A 15,725-nucleotide genomic window follows, 5' to 3' on the forward strand; every position below is an offset into this window, starting at 1 on the left:
TCTGAATACTTGCATACATTATTTTATTCTCGTATTATCCTCTTCATAACTATTGTATACTTCATAAATATTCGAATGAATTAATCAAAAAGCCGAAATTTTTTTTTTTTTTTTTTTGACTTTGCTCTCTGCTTCGCAAGTTGTGGATTCGATTCCCGCCTGAGTCTGGGTGTATTATCTATACTAATATTATAAAGAGGAAACATTTGTTTGTTTGCTTGCATTGAATAGGCTCCGAAATTACTGAACCGATTTGAAAAATTCTTTCACTGTTGGGAAAAGCTACACTATCCGCGGGTGACATAGGCTATAATTATATTTTCAAAAAAATTTGAGGAAAAAAGTATTTTGAAATTTTTGTGAAAATATATCATCAAAAAAATATTTAGCTATACCAGTTGGCTGTTACCTGTAACACAAGCGTTAATTTTTTTACCTCAGAAACAGACGACCGTGTGTGTATATTATAAGATTAAAAAAAAAAGTGATATAATATTGTGTCCTCTATTCGTCCGAAAAGAAAATCTAAAAAAGTCTTCCTAGTTTTGTGTCTAGAATACGCAATAACCTGATGAGCTTAGGAACAACGTAGTGTATGTTCTTGCGGGTCTCCCCACCGCGCCTCGGAGAGCACGAAAAGCTATCAGTTTCAGTGCTTATGTTACGACGAATAGGATCGTCACTCGTGTTTATTATTGGATTAAGTTCCGACCTTTCACCTACATGGAGAGAGAGAGGCTTATACCCAGCTGTAGAATGTTACAGATTGACTTAAACATATTTCTCTATATTTTCAAGGATATCAGATATCTATCGTTACTATTGGCAGCTAAATCACTCCCCCCAATCCGTATGATGGTAAGAGGCCACTATCCTGCACTAAAGCTTGATTCATGGAACCCCCCCCCCCCAGGCGAGAAGCTCGTGCGCGAGGGCCACTTCATGTCGGCGGAGGTGGGCGCGCGCGTGTCGTCGCTGCGCGCGCGGCGCGAGGCGCTGGGCGGCGTGTGGGCGGCGCGCGCGCGCATCTACGAGCTGCACCTGGACGCGCTGCTGTTCCTGCGGGACGCCGCCGCGCTCGACCGCTGGATCTCCGCCAGGTACCGCGCCGCTGCCACCTCTGGACTGATGACACCGTGTGGGCGGCGCGCGCGCGCATCTACGAGCTGCACCTGGACGCGCTGCTGTTCCTGCGGGACGCCGCCGCGCTCGACCGCTGGATCTCCGCCAGGTACCGCGCCGCTGCCACCTCTGGACTGATGACACCGTGTGGGCGGCGCGCGCGCGCATCTACGAGCTGCACCTGGACGCGCTGCTGTTCCTGCGGGACGCCGCCGCGCTCGACCGCTGGATCTCCGCCAGGTACCGCGCCGCTGCCACCTCTGGACTGATGACACCGTGTGGGCGGCGCGCGCGCGCATCTACGAGCTGCACCTGGACGCGCTGCTGTTCCTGCGGGACGCCGCCGCGCTCGACCGCTGGATCTCCGCCAGGTACCGCGCCGCTGCCACCTCTGGACTGATGACACCGTGTGGGCGGCGCGCGCGCGCATCTACGAGCTGCACCTGGACGCGCTGCTGTTCCTGCGGGACGCCGCCGCGCTCGACCGCTGGATCTCCGCCAGGTACCGCGCCGCTGCCACCTCTGGACTGATGACACCGTGTGGGCGGCGCGCGCGCGCATCTACGAGCTGCACCTGGACGCGCTGCTGTTCCTGCGGGACGCCGCCGCGCTCGACCGCTGGATCTCCGCCAGGTACCGCGCCGCTGCCACCTCTGGACTGATGACACCGTGTGGGCGGCGCGCGCGCGCATCTACGAGCTGCACCTGGACGCGCTGCTGTTCCTGCGGGACGCCGCCGCGCTCGACCGCTGGATCTCCGCCAGGTACCGCGCCGCTGCCACCTCTGGACTGATGACACCGTGTGGGCGGCGCGCGCGCGCATCTACGAGCTGCACCTGGACGCGCTGCTGTTCCTGCGGGACGCCGCCGCGCTCGACCGCTGGATCTCCGCCAGGTACCGCGCCGCTGCCACCTCTGGACTGATGACACCGTGTGGGCGGCGCGCGCGCGCATCTACGAGCTGCACCTGGACGCGCTGCTGTTCCTGCGGGACGCCGCCGCGCTCGACCGCTGGATCTCCGCCAGGTACCGCGCCGCTGCCACCTCTGGACTGATGACACCGTGTGGGCGGCGCGCGCGCGCATCTACGAGCTGCACCTGGACGCGCTGCTGTTCCTGCGGGACGCCGCCGCGCTCGACCGCTGGATCTCCGCCAGGTACCGCGCCGCTGCCACCTCTGGACTGATGACACCGTGTGGGCGGCGCGCGCGCGCATCTACGAGCTGCACCTGGACGCGCTGCTGTTCCTGCGGGACGCCGCCGCGCTCGACCGCTGGATCTCCGCCAGGTACCGCGCCGCTGCCACCTCTGGACTGATGACACCGTGTGGGCGGCGCGCGCGCGCATCTACGAGCTGCACCTGGACGCGCTGCTGTTCCTGCGGGACGCCGCCGCGCTCGACCGCTGGATCTCCGCCAGGTACCGCGCCGCTGCCACCTCTGGACTGATGACACCGTGTGGGCGGCGCGCGCGCGGTACCCAACACCAAAGGGCTGATTTGGACATTATTTGGCCAATCTCAAGTGATATAATACTAAGTCTGTCTTGTATTTGTCTTTAAAGGGTTCGATCCCCGCTCATGGCATAAACTTGTTTTCTTCCCGAGGGGGATATAAAAGGTGACCGAGGGATTTACCTGGCTCAAAATCATCAGGGTCGTGGAGAAGGAAAACTTCAATAGAAACCCGGAATAAAGTCTCCGTTAAGCATTCGTGGCATAGCTCTAAACTGCGAAAGACTCCTGCAGCCCAACTGGCTCCACACGTATCGACTCGTCGTTCCTGTGGGCCTAGCCAGTGAGGTCGAGAGGGTGGCGCAGAGCTTAGGCAACTCTGCGTTTTCCTGAAGAGCGTTCTAGGCGACACAGTGTCTGTCTGACACTGTCTAAATTGTCAGCAATAGACGGACTAAGGCCAATGATGATGACAATGATGATCAAAATATTTAATCATCTCAGTCAATAACTATCTAAATAATTTCCCCCCCAGAATTCCCCTGGTCCGCGACGGCAAGCTAGGGGAGAGCTTGGCGCAGACGGAGGAGCTCATCAACAGACATCGCGACCTGGAAGAGACGATCGACGCCCAGAAGGAGAAGTTCCAGGCCCTCAAGAGGATCACGCTGGTGAGGATCTTTGAGATATTTAGAAGAATAGCTTAATGCAAAAGACTTAATTTTAAACTCACTACATTCAATTAATAATTGATCATAAAATTTGCATGTGAAGCTCTTTATAAAATTATTCATCATCATTCATCATCATTTCAGCCTATTGCAGTCCACTGCTGGACATAGGCCTCCACAAGTTCGCGCCAAAAATGCGTGAACTCATGTGCTTTGCCCATAGTCACCACGCTGGGCAGGCGGGTTGGTGACCGCAGGGCTGGCTTTGTCGCACCGAAAACGCTTTATTATTCACATTTGCAAAGCAATATTACTTTCATTATCAAGTTATCTGGATGAGATTATTATTTTGCAAAAAGATGCTCTGGTTGTACAATCTGTGACTTTAATTTCTTGTATTGTTAATTTTGTTCTTTGTTTAAATGTCCAATAACATATATTATTATAATATTAATACGAGCCTGTATCATAAGTTGTGGATAACGCTATTTAATAGATGACGATACAAATAGACTTTGACAGCGGGACGTAGAATAGTCCAGTAGGACCTGTTTCTCTTCTACGTGACATTGGCAAAATCATCTGTGCTCATTTGGCACTATTGAAAGCCATTAACAGTAAAGAAAAAGAAGAAGGACTTTTTTCTCCTCAATCGATAAACTGCAACTTTAAATCTAATATATGCGATTAGAAATATCTCATAAATATAATGGAATTCGATGGAAAAAAAGAATAATGAATCGGACGGATTACTGTCGGACACTATCATCCGTCAAATAGCGTTATCCATAACTGGCGTAACAGGACCTTCGACTAATATTACTTTTTTGACTTGACTAGCGCGACGTTGGCGCACTTTGTAGTGATCCAGCTTTCCGCTCCGAGGGTTGTGGGTTCGATTCCCACCCCGAGTCTGGGTGTAATATAAATATTTATTTATATATGTACTATTTATAAGTATGTTTATCGAAAAAAAAAAAATGTAGCTATATACCAGTCGGCTGTTACCTATAACACAAGCATTAAGTTGCTTACTTTAGGAACAGACGACCGTGTGTGTATTGTATAGATATTTATTTATTTATGTACTACTTTTTACGGTTGTAATTTTGTAGTGAAATTTAGTTTGGGGTCCTATCCTAAATCCTAGTGAGGACCGGTCAATGTCAGGCGTTTATTTATAATTGATATTGTACTTCCAGATCGAGAAAGCGTTCAAAGAGCAGCAGAGCTCGGAGGAAGAGGCGCGCAAGAGGCACGCAGAGAGGCAGGAGGCGGAGCGCCTGCAGCAGGTCAAGCGCCGGGAGATGGAGCGGATCACGGAGGAGAGGAGGCGGGAGGGGGGGCTGCGGGAGGGGGGGCTGCGGGAGCGCCCGGAGACGCGCCCGCCGCTGGTGAGCACTGACTGGCTGTTTACTTAAATCGACTACCCACAGCATCAGTACTAATTATAGACAGCTATAAAGGAGTCAAGCAATTTTAGCAGCTTTCTCTTGGATGTAGCTAGGTCATTTATAATATATACATACTAGCTGACCCCGCAAACGTTGTTTTGCTATATATGTTATAAAGCCCCTTAATCCCCCCCCCACCCCCTTATAACTTAGGGGTGTGAAAAATAGATGTTGTTCGATTCTCAGACCTACCCGATATGCACACAAAATTTCATGAGAATCGGTCAAGCCGTTTCGGAGGAGTTTAACTACAAACACTGTGAGACGAGAATTTTATATATTAGATATATATATAACTAGGTCGGTAAACAAGCGTACGGCTCACCTGATGGTAAGCGATTACCGTAGCTTATAGACGCCTGCGACACCAGAAGCATCGCAATTTGTTGTCGACCCAATCCCCAATCCCCCCAGGAGCTCTGGTCACCTTACTCACCACAGGAACACAACACTGCTTGAAAACAGTATTATTTAGCTGTGGTCTTCTGTAAGGTCGAGGTACTTCCCCAGTCGGGCTGCTCCATATTTTGAGCAGGATATCTTTAGCTGTGCCCTCAGTTAAAAAAGTTATGCAAAGACTTAACAGCACTTTCTTATAAGTGAGTGCTTCTACAGTAACAGTTTTAGTACAAAATATGAATGTACCTCCCAACCCTCAGGTGGAACGTCAGCTCAGCGGCGGTACCGTGGGGAGCATCAACATGGTGGCGTCTTCAGAGGAGACCCTCAGTCCGGCTCCGCAGTTCGAGAGACTGCCCAAACCGGACCCCAACGTGAAGAGAGCGGAGAGCATGAGTGTGAGTCATTTGTATTGTTATGTGTTGTCTCCGAAACTATTTCGAAAGTATCAAGTTTATTTGTAATATCAATAAATTTGATTTTTGCAATTTTTATAATATTCATTCATATACAGAATTAAAGAACAAAAGGCCTCCGGAAACAAAAGCACAAACACAAACGTCCAGATAACAACAAACACTAGAACTATACAATTTGGTTCCACCATCACCTTTCTACCACCGAACCGCAAGGCATCGCATGAATCTACACCGCTATGTGGTTGAAATCCCACGACCTCGCACAAAACGATTTGCTTCCTCGTTCCTAATACGCTTCCGTTTTTCCAACGAACTATAACTTGGGTATCTTTGAATCAAGAGTGAATAGGCATCTTCTAGGCAAGCGCGCACCACCTTAGGCTGCATCTTCACTTGCCACCAAGTGAGATCGCAGTCAAGCGCTAGTCTATATATTTAAAACAAAAAAAAAAAACATCTGTATGGCCAATACAAATGTATGCCATGTACGAGGATCGAACCTGCAACAGCCAGCATAACCATAAACGCAAAATCATTAGATTGCTGTAACCGTCCAAACACATCAGTTCAATACTGTCCACGTTTTGGTCAAAGCACGTATGAAAAGTGACTTTCTCTTTACTTTATTTATTATGAATACTTTTTGTTTGTGTAGGTGGTAAAGACACCGAAGCGCACGCCATCGTTCACGACCCGACGCCGAACCCAGAGCTTCCGCAGACACAAGCGACCCGACGACCTGCCGCCCGTGGAGATCGAGGGTAACGGACTTGTTCTGTCGTCTCTATTACCAACCCATCGTCTTTTGATTAAAATTCGTAACAAATCATACTGACACATAGACAGTCCCTCCTCGATGCTTCTGGTGTTGCAGACGTCTATAGTCTAAGCTATGGTGATCGCTTGCCATCAGATGAGCCGTACGCTTGTTTGCCGACCGAGTTATATATAAAAACGAAAAAAAAAAACATATACAGGGTGCTTTAGGCGTCCACAGCTTCCGGCTTATCATCAGGTGGATCATCAAGCTTGTTTACGACCATAGAGATATAAAAACACACCTTTAAAACGCCATTTTACTAAATCCCCCCCCCCCCCAGGGTACCTGGAGCGCAAGCAGGAGGCGGGCTGCGGCGGCAAGCGCGCCACGGTGCGCTCGTGGCGCGCCTACTACACCGTGCTGTGCGGACAGCTGCTGTGCTTCTTCCGCGACGAGCTGGACTTCGCCAGCAGCAAGGCGGCCGCGCCGCCCGTCGCCATCATGAACGTGAGTCGCCGCGCTGTTTCACTTGTACAAGGGACCCAAGCGCGGGCTCTCGAATGTCTCGTGCCTTGTTACCAGACATTATCGTTACATTTTCAAATACAAGAAAATTATGACAGCCCCTAACTAGTTCACGCATTCAATCGATAGATGGCAGCACACGTGTATTGGAATGTTCTATTTTGCTACATGTCAACAGCTTTTATCCTACACATGGAGCTTGGTGAGAAGGAGAACGATCGCTACGTACTAAAGCACTAGCCCGCCTGTCCCTAAAAATTTGTACATAATTATAGAATGAATAGTTCATTTTTCAGCCATCAGTCGCGCTACCGTCTGTAAATAGTCTGTAAAGTTAGTTGTTTATGCCATGTGCTTATGAGTACAAGTAGATGAAGTTAGTTGAAGTAAGAGAGTCAAATTAGCGCACAACAGCCCGCGCTTTTATTGACACAACAGCGATCGCAGCGCTACGCTATTTCGTCGATATTTCCAGGACACTATTTTCTACAATCGTTCTTCTCTCCAAGCTTCATGATCCTACAAGTAATGTTACTCGCACGCCTCCCCCTCCCCCTCCTTAACTTACACCCAACTGCATCTTCTAGTCACTGTTATACAGGTTGTGCCATAAAAATAGCCTTTTTAGAAACAAATTCTTGCTATCACAAACAATGCTGAGGCAGAAACCTAGTTGGCCTTTTCTTTCTCGTTACCATTTTTGTGTTTCCTATTATTTTGTTTATTGTACTCCTTTATACTGCTAAGTTTTTATAAATTGTAAATACACGGCTGATAAGGAGGTGTTCTCCCCCCCCCCCCCCAGGCGCGCTGCTCCGCGGCCGGCGACTACACCAAGCGCGCGCACGTGTTCCGGCTGGCGTGCGCGGACGGCGCCGAGTACCTGTTCGCGGCGGGCGGGCGCGAGCTCATGCGCGACTGGGTCGCCAAGGTCGCCTTCCACGCGCAGCTGCCGCCCCAGCTGCAGCTCACGCCCTACGCGCCGCCCACGGACCCGCCCACCGCCGACTCGCCCACCGCCGCCGTCCGCAGGCGGCTGCAGCAGTGAGTGCCGCCCTTTAGCTTAGTTATATACAGCATGTTAAGAAAATCTTCAATTACATTTACTTGCAAAAGACTTTGAGTGTGTGAAAAAGTAACAGTCTCAAACATTTGTTACTATCAATTTATTATGGTAGAAATGTATTATAATGTATAGCGTCTTCGGTGCGACAAAGCCAGTACTGCTGTCACCAACCCGCCTGCCCAGCGTGGTGACTATGGGCAAAACACATGAGTTCACGTTATTTTTGGCGTAAACTTGTGGAGGCGTATGTCCAGCAGTGGACTGTATAGGCTGTAATGATGAAATGTATTATTACGGTGACAAAAATACATTTATATATACTACAATAGTCGACGTTACAGATTATTAACTTCATGACAAAAAAAATATATAATTATTTTACATCTGCATTATCTAATGCGATAGCTTACACAAAATTATAAATAATTTCGGCGCTTCCACAAACTGCCGCTTTAAATGTAAATAAAAGCTCATAGATAATTAACCTCCGCTTCCCCAGGAACGCGTCATCATCATCATCAGCGGCCTCGTCACCAGAGCCTCAGCGTCGGCCTCGCACGCAGGCTGAGATACTCCAGGAGCACCGGAACAGCCAGCGAGCCTCCGCCACGCCTGACAGACAGACTGACAAACCGGCAGACGCGCCGGCAGACAAGCAGGAGGATAAAACCACGGAGAGGAAAATTGGTAAGTGGGTAAGGGGGGGTTGTAGTATTTAATTAACTTAATACATGCAATTTTTCTGCATGTGTGTTTGTCACCAAACATCTAAAGTATGTCAGCAATCAATGCTCTATCAGTCGTTTTTTAGTTCCTTGATAAAATGGCCTATTTTTAATATCTACGATTTTATTTTTGTGTTACCCACACATTAGGAATTCTAAACATTTTTCAATATCATATCAAAAATGGACCGCTCCAGCGGGATTCGAACCCGCGTCTCCGACTGACCGTGTCGGCGCTCTAGCCAATTAAGCTATGGAACGATGTACCCGCTAGATCGAAATTTTTGACATGATGATTTTTATTTTCGGTTTAAGCGAAACGTGGCGCCGTCTATAGTGAGTAACACAAAAATAAAATCGTACATATTAAAAATAGCACGGTGTCGTCTCCTGTCAAAGATTTTCATTGTAATATGAAACTTTGAATAGTTACGGGTCTCTGTAAAGAACTCACTATAGACGGCGCCACGGTTCGCTTAAACCGAAAATAAAAATCATCATGTCAAAAGTTTCGCTCTGGCGGGTACATCGTTCCATAGCTTAATTGGCTAGAGCGCCGACACGGTCAGTCGGAGACGCGGGTTCGAATCCCGCTGGAGCGGTCAATTTTTGATATGATATTGAAAAATGTTTAGAATGGCCTATTTTGTTCACAGAGTCGTCAGTCCTACCATCGCTGCCACCCCGACAGCCACCTCCGGCGGTGGAAGATGAAGTTATACTGAGGTACACTCTCTGTTACTTATCAAGTGGTTTATTTAACGAAAGTAACGACAGAATAATTTCATTTGCATATATGGTGTTCTGGATTCAAGAAAGTACCACTGGCGAATTTGAGAAAAGTCATCTAACAAACATTAGATATAAAAAAATCATGGAAAAGCTTTCGGTTCCTCAACAAGAGTCTTGTTTCGCTGACCAGTAACTTGATCGGGAAAACAGTTAATTTGCCTTCTGCTAAACGTTATAACGCCTATTGAGGCAGCCCGGCTTTACTTCCTCAACAACAGTGTTGTTTCGTTGACCAGTAACTTGATCGGGAAAACTGTTAATTTGCCTTCTGCTAAACGTTATAACGCCTATTGAGGCAGCCCGGCTTTACTTCCTCAACAACAGTGTTGTTTCGTTGACCAGTAACTTGATCGGGAAAACTGTTAATTTGCCTTCTGCTAAACGTTATAACGCCTATTGAGGCAGCCCGGCTTTACTTCCTCAACAACAGTGTTGTTTCGTTGACCAGTAACTTGATCGGGAAAACTGTTAATTTGCCTTCTGTTAAACTACCTTTAAAGTTCGCGTTGTGAGTGTTTTGGATTCGTAATATTTATATGTCTATACGTTTTTCACAGAAATTCCGAAGCAACTCAAAGTTGGGGCCGCTCGAGGTTCTCCAACGGACGGGACGTCAACATGGATTTTATCAAGTCACAAAGAGAGAGTGAGTATCATATCTCGTATTATTCTCGAGTTTTCAGGAAATTTTGGCCAAGATTACCCAATTTCGAGGATTTAGACGAAAATGTTTTGTTGATTTTGGATTTTTTCTGTTAATTTTGTCTTTGGTGCTGTGTTGTGATGTCGAGCGAATGTGTTGTCGCAATTGTGTCGTCCGCCGTTTGGCTAAAGTGGCTGATTCTTTTTTGATAATCTAAATACAGCTATCGCATCTACAAAGATTTTTAATCACCTAAAGATATCTAAATAAGATAAGATTCAGCACCTTTAGTCCGCGTTACTTAACAAACCTTTACACCCAAAAGCAGCGGAAGGAGTCCCCCCACTCCCCACCTCAGGGCCCCCTGACCGCCCGCCCACGATCCCCGAACGCGCGCCGATGTTACCCGAGCGCGGGCCGAACATACCCGAAAGGATGGGCGACAGGAATGCCAACCTGCCCGATAGATATGACCGGTCAGACAGAAGCTCTTCAGAGAGGTCCAATTACGACAAGAGCGACAAGTCGGTGACGGCACTGGTGAACAGCTATCAGCAGAGGATGGCTCGGAGTTACACTGAAAAGGAGCCAGCCAGAAGCTCGGGCTGGAACTACGAGCGGCAGAACAATAACTGGCAGGCTTCGGACTCGTCGCAGTTCTACTCCGCGAGCGAACTCGGTCAGTTGTAGTGCTCTGATGGTTGGTGCGGGGATATTGCACACACACACAAACAAACACACACAGAGACAATCACAAGCACATACACCGCACACGCATCTACAAGCAAGCACACGCACACACTCGCGTGCAGAAACGCATGCAATTTCTATTGTTCAGTTCAACATTCCTAAGTTCCACATTTATAATAAATTCATCTGCAGTAGTTAGTTGGTTCGGTTTTCGTTGAGATATTTATTGTATAATAACAAGGCTCTTATCTTTCCACGCTTATGTACTGTATTCTCTATTCTATATTTTTATAATTTTATTAATTAATTAATCTTTTTATGCATAGTTCCGTAGTACTTGCAAAAGTTATTCCCGGAAATATGTCTGATATTTTAAAACGAGTGTCAATTATTTTTTTTTTTGATTAACTATTAACATTATTATTTTTGGGAGTAACCTATATATTGTTTTTCAAATTGTCATCGAATGTCATATTTCTTTGCGCCATTTTTTTTTGACATTTCTTGTTTGATATTTTTAATCTGTATGTTAATATTTTTTTTAACCACACGCTGCTCAGGATCGAGTCATATTCTCTACGTGTTACACAAAGTACAATGTATGTTTTATATGATAACCTAATTTTATATATATTTGTTATCTTTTGTATGTAATTTTCTTCCATAGATAAAAAACTAGTTTTTATTATCTGTTCTAATGTAAGACAATTTTTTTAAATATATTTTATCTGTAGTTTTAATACTTTTATTTTGCAGAATCTTTAGTTTATTTTTTTATTTTATTAATTAAGCTTGGCTGTGTTTTTGATACCGGTGGCGTTTTTCTTTATCTGTAGCTTCGCTTTGTGTGAATTATATAATCAGCTACTAATACGTAATTTGTACACATTTCTGTACAGAGAATCGAGGTAAAGACCATCTTGTATGTTACTCTAGATTTCCAGCTACCTTTGTACTGAATTTTATCAAAATCAGTTAAGTAATTTATTGCGTGACGACAAAAAACATACCTTTACACGTTTTAGCGTAATATTAGTAATATTGTTATCATAAATACCTAATAGCGATCGTTACTCATAGTAGGGAATATTTCCACGAACCCGCAGTGAAGTAGACGGTGGCTCCAATCCATCTCCTACATGGAGAAATAGGCCTATGCCCAGCAGTGGGATGGGATTTTAGTAGCTGATTATATTGAATGATTTTGATCATCTGGCTTTTATATTACATAACTATAGCTATGTGTTATAAGTATGGCGCGGCGTCTTTCTACAGCTTGTTATGGTTGGTTACTATGTTTGTGGTCTCTGACGATGTTAGAAGTAAGCCTGTCCCATCGGTTGTGGATAACACTATTTGACGGATAACGTTATCAGACAGATAAAAGTTTGACATATTATTCTTTTTCATCATTGCATTCCGCTATAATTATTTAAATCTAAACTTTAGTTTCCTACCCTAGGCCTCCTACCTCCTGATGTTAGAGTCTATTCGTAACTTATTTGCTGGATAAACTATCCACAACCGGTGGAACATGCCCTCAATGTATATCATATATATATATGTTATATATAGCTATATATTTATTGTACTGTAGTGTGTTGTTTTAATTTTATTCTAGATTAATATTTTTTAGATATTTTTTTTTGTAGGTGAGCTTTTAAGTTGAAAGCTTTCTTTGTAGTTTGTCGAGGCTTATGTGTGGTGTTTTTGTTTGTATTGGATCGTGCGTTCTATATAAATATGTATATATAATTAAATTGATTTGTCTGCCAGTTTTAAATATCGCATATCTAAATCTGAAGATATGTTTTTTAATAAAACATTGCATATTTCATTCTCCATGTCTCAAGCGCTTGTTAGATATCGATAAAATTTTAAATGGGACATCGCAATAACATGCTTTCATTTAAAAAAGATGTCATCAAAATCGGTACACTCAGTAATATTAGTATACAAGTTATAAGGTACGAATTGAGGACCTCTTCCTATTTTTAAATGGAAATACAATATATATTATTATATTTGTAATTAGACTTCAAAACAAATTATGTTAAAATCTAAAAAATAATTAAGGCTAATTTCATATCACGTACTACTGATCCCGTAACGTTGTTTTGCCATATATGTTATTAACCCTCTTAATCCCCCCTATAACTTAGGGCTATGAAAAATAGATTTTGATCGATTATCAGACCTAACCGATATGCACACAAAATTTAAAAAAAAGTCGGTCTAGCCGTTTAATAGTAATTATATAGAACGCATTGTCCAAACTGAGCATGGGTGATGGTACAACACGTATATCTAACATGCACTAATAAGGCCTGTTGACCGCAGCGTATGGCGGCGGCAGCGGCAACAACACGAGACCCGCCTCCGTGGCCGGGAGTGGAGGGTCCCCCGCTCTGGACCAGAGGCCTGCCTCACGGTGAGATAATTGAATAAACAAGATTGTTTCTGAAGTAAAACTTCTTTACGCGCGCTTGATTTGGGGAGTAAGATAATGCGTGACGAGAGCGTTACGAAAAGTGTGATCGGGCGAGGCGAACGGAAGTTGAGAGGGAGATATAAGTTAGATGGAGCTATAGAAGTTTTACTTCAGTCGTGTGGTCTAAAGCACACCCGTTTTTTTTTTGATAATGATTTTTTTTACGATTGTTATACATATATGAATTTATAATGCGCTATTAGTTTTCATCAAAATTTTTAATACAAATATATAAATAGACTAGCTGACCCCGCAAACTTTTCTTTGCCATGTATGTTATTAACCCGCTTAATCCCCCCCCCCCCTTATAACTTAGGGGTATGAAAAATAGATGTTGGCCGATTCTCAGACCTACCCGATATGCCCACAAAATTTTATTAAAATCGGTCGAGTTTCGGAGGAGTTCAATGTTTAACACCATGACACGAGAATTTTATATATTAGATTCTCAAACTTAACAGCCACCAGTAGGCATTACTCCTTTTACCGTCTAAGTTCTATTTGTTTAATTAACTTCCTTATTTACTAAATATAATATATAATGTAACTTTGAATTCTGAACAACTCATGGCAAAGTAATGAAAAAAAAAAATTGTAGAATTCTCGGGAGGAAAATCGTTTCTCCTTAATACAGATAGCGGCTACCTAGCTAGGAGAAGTAGAGATCATAATAGTAATTACTTTCAAATTACACTTAGGAACTGATTGTTCCTATTTGATTTGTTTGTTTGACTAGCCCGTTGGCGCAGTTTGTAGTGACCCTATTTTCTGCTCCGAGGGTTGTGGGTTCGATTCCCACCCCGAGTCTGGGTGTAATATATATATTTATTTATATATTTATATATGTATTATTTATAAGTATGTTTATCGAAAAAAAAATGTAGCTATACCAGTTGGCTGTTACCTATAACACAAGCATTAGGTTGCTTACTTTAGGAACAGACGACCGTGTGTGTATTGTGTAGATATTTATATTTATTTATTATTCCTTTTTTGTTACTTGTTACTCGAATATGTTGTGAAATAAATCAATATTCACTTAAAACTCAATGACTCTCAGCGGTATTAACTCCTATGCTCGGATATCTAAACAAATATTTGTCAAAAGCAAGGATTGAACCAGTGACGTAGCGTAACAGTCATATCCTGTGACCACTGGGCTTTCTTCTAAATTGGACTGAATGGTCTATAAAGAGAATATTGTACACCAAAAACAGAAATAATACATATCAAAGAAAGAAAAAAAAAATATTGACAATATATTCATTAGGTACAAAGGGCGGCCTTATCGCTAAAAAGCGATCTCTTCCAGGCAACCTTAGGGCAAAGGAAATGGTCTAGCGTCAGCATAGATGTACAAGTTACAACAAAAGATTTTTCTCTTAAACGGTATCAAACCCGCAACAGCCAGCGCTGACACCGCTGAACTAATGCGTCATTGTTAATTTTAATTTCTTCTACAGATCGTCGGGAGAGTCAGAACTCTCAGTGGGGGGTACGAAGGAGAAGAAAGATAAAAAGGGAGTCTTCGGAGGACTTTTCAGCAGGAAGAAGAGACCGCAGAGTCACATGTAAACATACGTTCATAATTGTATAATCATGGACCAATTTTTTTAATAAAGAATAATTATTCTTTTTTTTGTAATGGCAACACATTAGTGTCGCCAGTTATGTTTTAATGTAATTTATAATTAAAAAAAAATATTTATACACCTTGTCGTTTCGTGCCTTTGATTTGTAGATATTTTGAAAGTTTTTTTTTAGTATATAAGTAAAGTGCCTTCGAAATTGTCCATTTGAATATTTATGACCAGTCTTATTCTGAAATATTGTAATTTTTTTAACTTTTTTTTTTGTTTTTAAGTCACAAATTGGCGTAATAAATGGCAGATCTAAACTTTGTGTTTTGATTTACAAACATTCCAATCGCATTTCGATTGTATTTTATTAGGAATATCTGCCAGTATTTTGAAATTGACAATAATAGGGGAATAGTAGGGGATTAGGAGTCAGGAGAATGTGTTTTGGTGTTATGTAAATTGTTTTGACATATTAACAAGATACCAACATATATATAATTGGTTATATTGTTAGCTGTTTTCGTTGAAATTAATTTTAAATCTATTTTCATCCCGTATTATAACCTCCTAATGATTTCACCCCTAATATTTAAATACATACAAAAAAATCAGAATAATTACAGACCCTTTTTTTGTGAAGTCGGTTATAAATTGAACACTCAGATAGCTTAAGTAAAATATTACGAACTTGAAAAAAAAAAACATCAAAGCCGTTAGTGACGAAAAAAGGAACTAAAATGTCTATATGGGCGAAGTTAAAAAACTATTCTCCTGTTTTGTAATCCCCATAAAACGTAGCTTAAGATGTGTTTAATCGTTAAAATATAATCCAGATTTTAAGCCAAAATCATTGTTTAAATGTATAACCCAAGAATAAGCTTACGCCTAAACCTAACCTCAATGTACGAGCTTTGTACATTATTCTAATAATAACA

At 43.4% G+C, this 15,725-nt stretch overlaps 1 protein-coding gene across 1 annotated transcript in view; it reads left to right on the plus strand.

Moving 5' to 3' along the window:
• Positions 1-15,107, plus strand: part of LOC123666816 (spectrin beta chain, non-erythrocytic 5) — an 87,446-nt gene extending 72,339 nt beyond the window's left edge. The window contains exons 68-80 of the mRNA XM_045600842.1: positions 914-1,100; positions 3,111-3,246; positions 4,449-4,644; positions 5,418-5,497; positions 6,174-6,279; positions 6,619-6,785; positions 7,609-7,847; positions 8,369-8,556; positions 9,251-9,320; positions 9,944-10,032; positions 10,358-10,708; positions 13,060-13,150; positions 14,674-15,107. Of these exons, the coding sequence (XP_045456798.1) occupies positions 914-1,100; positions 3,111-3,246; positions 4,449-4,644; positions 5,418-5,497; positions 6,174-6,279; positions 6,619-6,785; positions 7,609-7,847; positions 8,369-8,556; positions 9,251-9,320; positions 9,944-10,032; positions 10,358-10,708; positions 13,060-13,150; positions 14,674-14,785 (2,012 nt within the window). The 3' untranslated portion in view covers positions 14,786-15,107. The remainder of the gene's footprint in view (positions 1-913; positions 1,101-3,110; positions 3,247-4,448; positions 4,645-5,417; positions 5,498-6,173; positions 6,280-6,618; positions 6,786-7,608; positions 7,848-8,368; positions 8,557-9,250; positions 9,321-9,943; positions 10,033-10,357; positions 10,709-13,059; positions 13,151-14,673) is intronic.
• The last annotated feature ends 618 nt before the right edge of the window (positions 15,108-15,725 follow it).

This window comes from Melitaea cinxia, chromosome 27, assembly GCF_905220565.1.
Source record: "Melitaea cinxia chromosome 27, ilMelCinx1.1, whole genome shotgun sequence".
In the NCBI taxonomy this organism is placed as follows: domain Eukaryota; kingdom Metazoa; phylum Arthropoda; class Insecta; order Lepidoptera; family Nymphalidae; genus Melitaea; species Melitaea cinxia.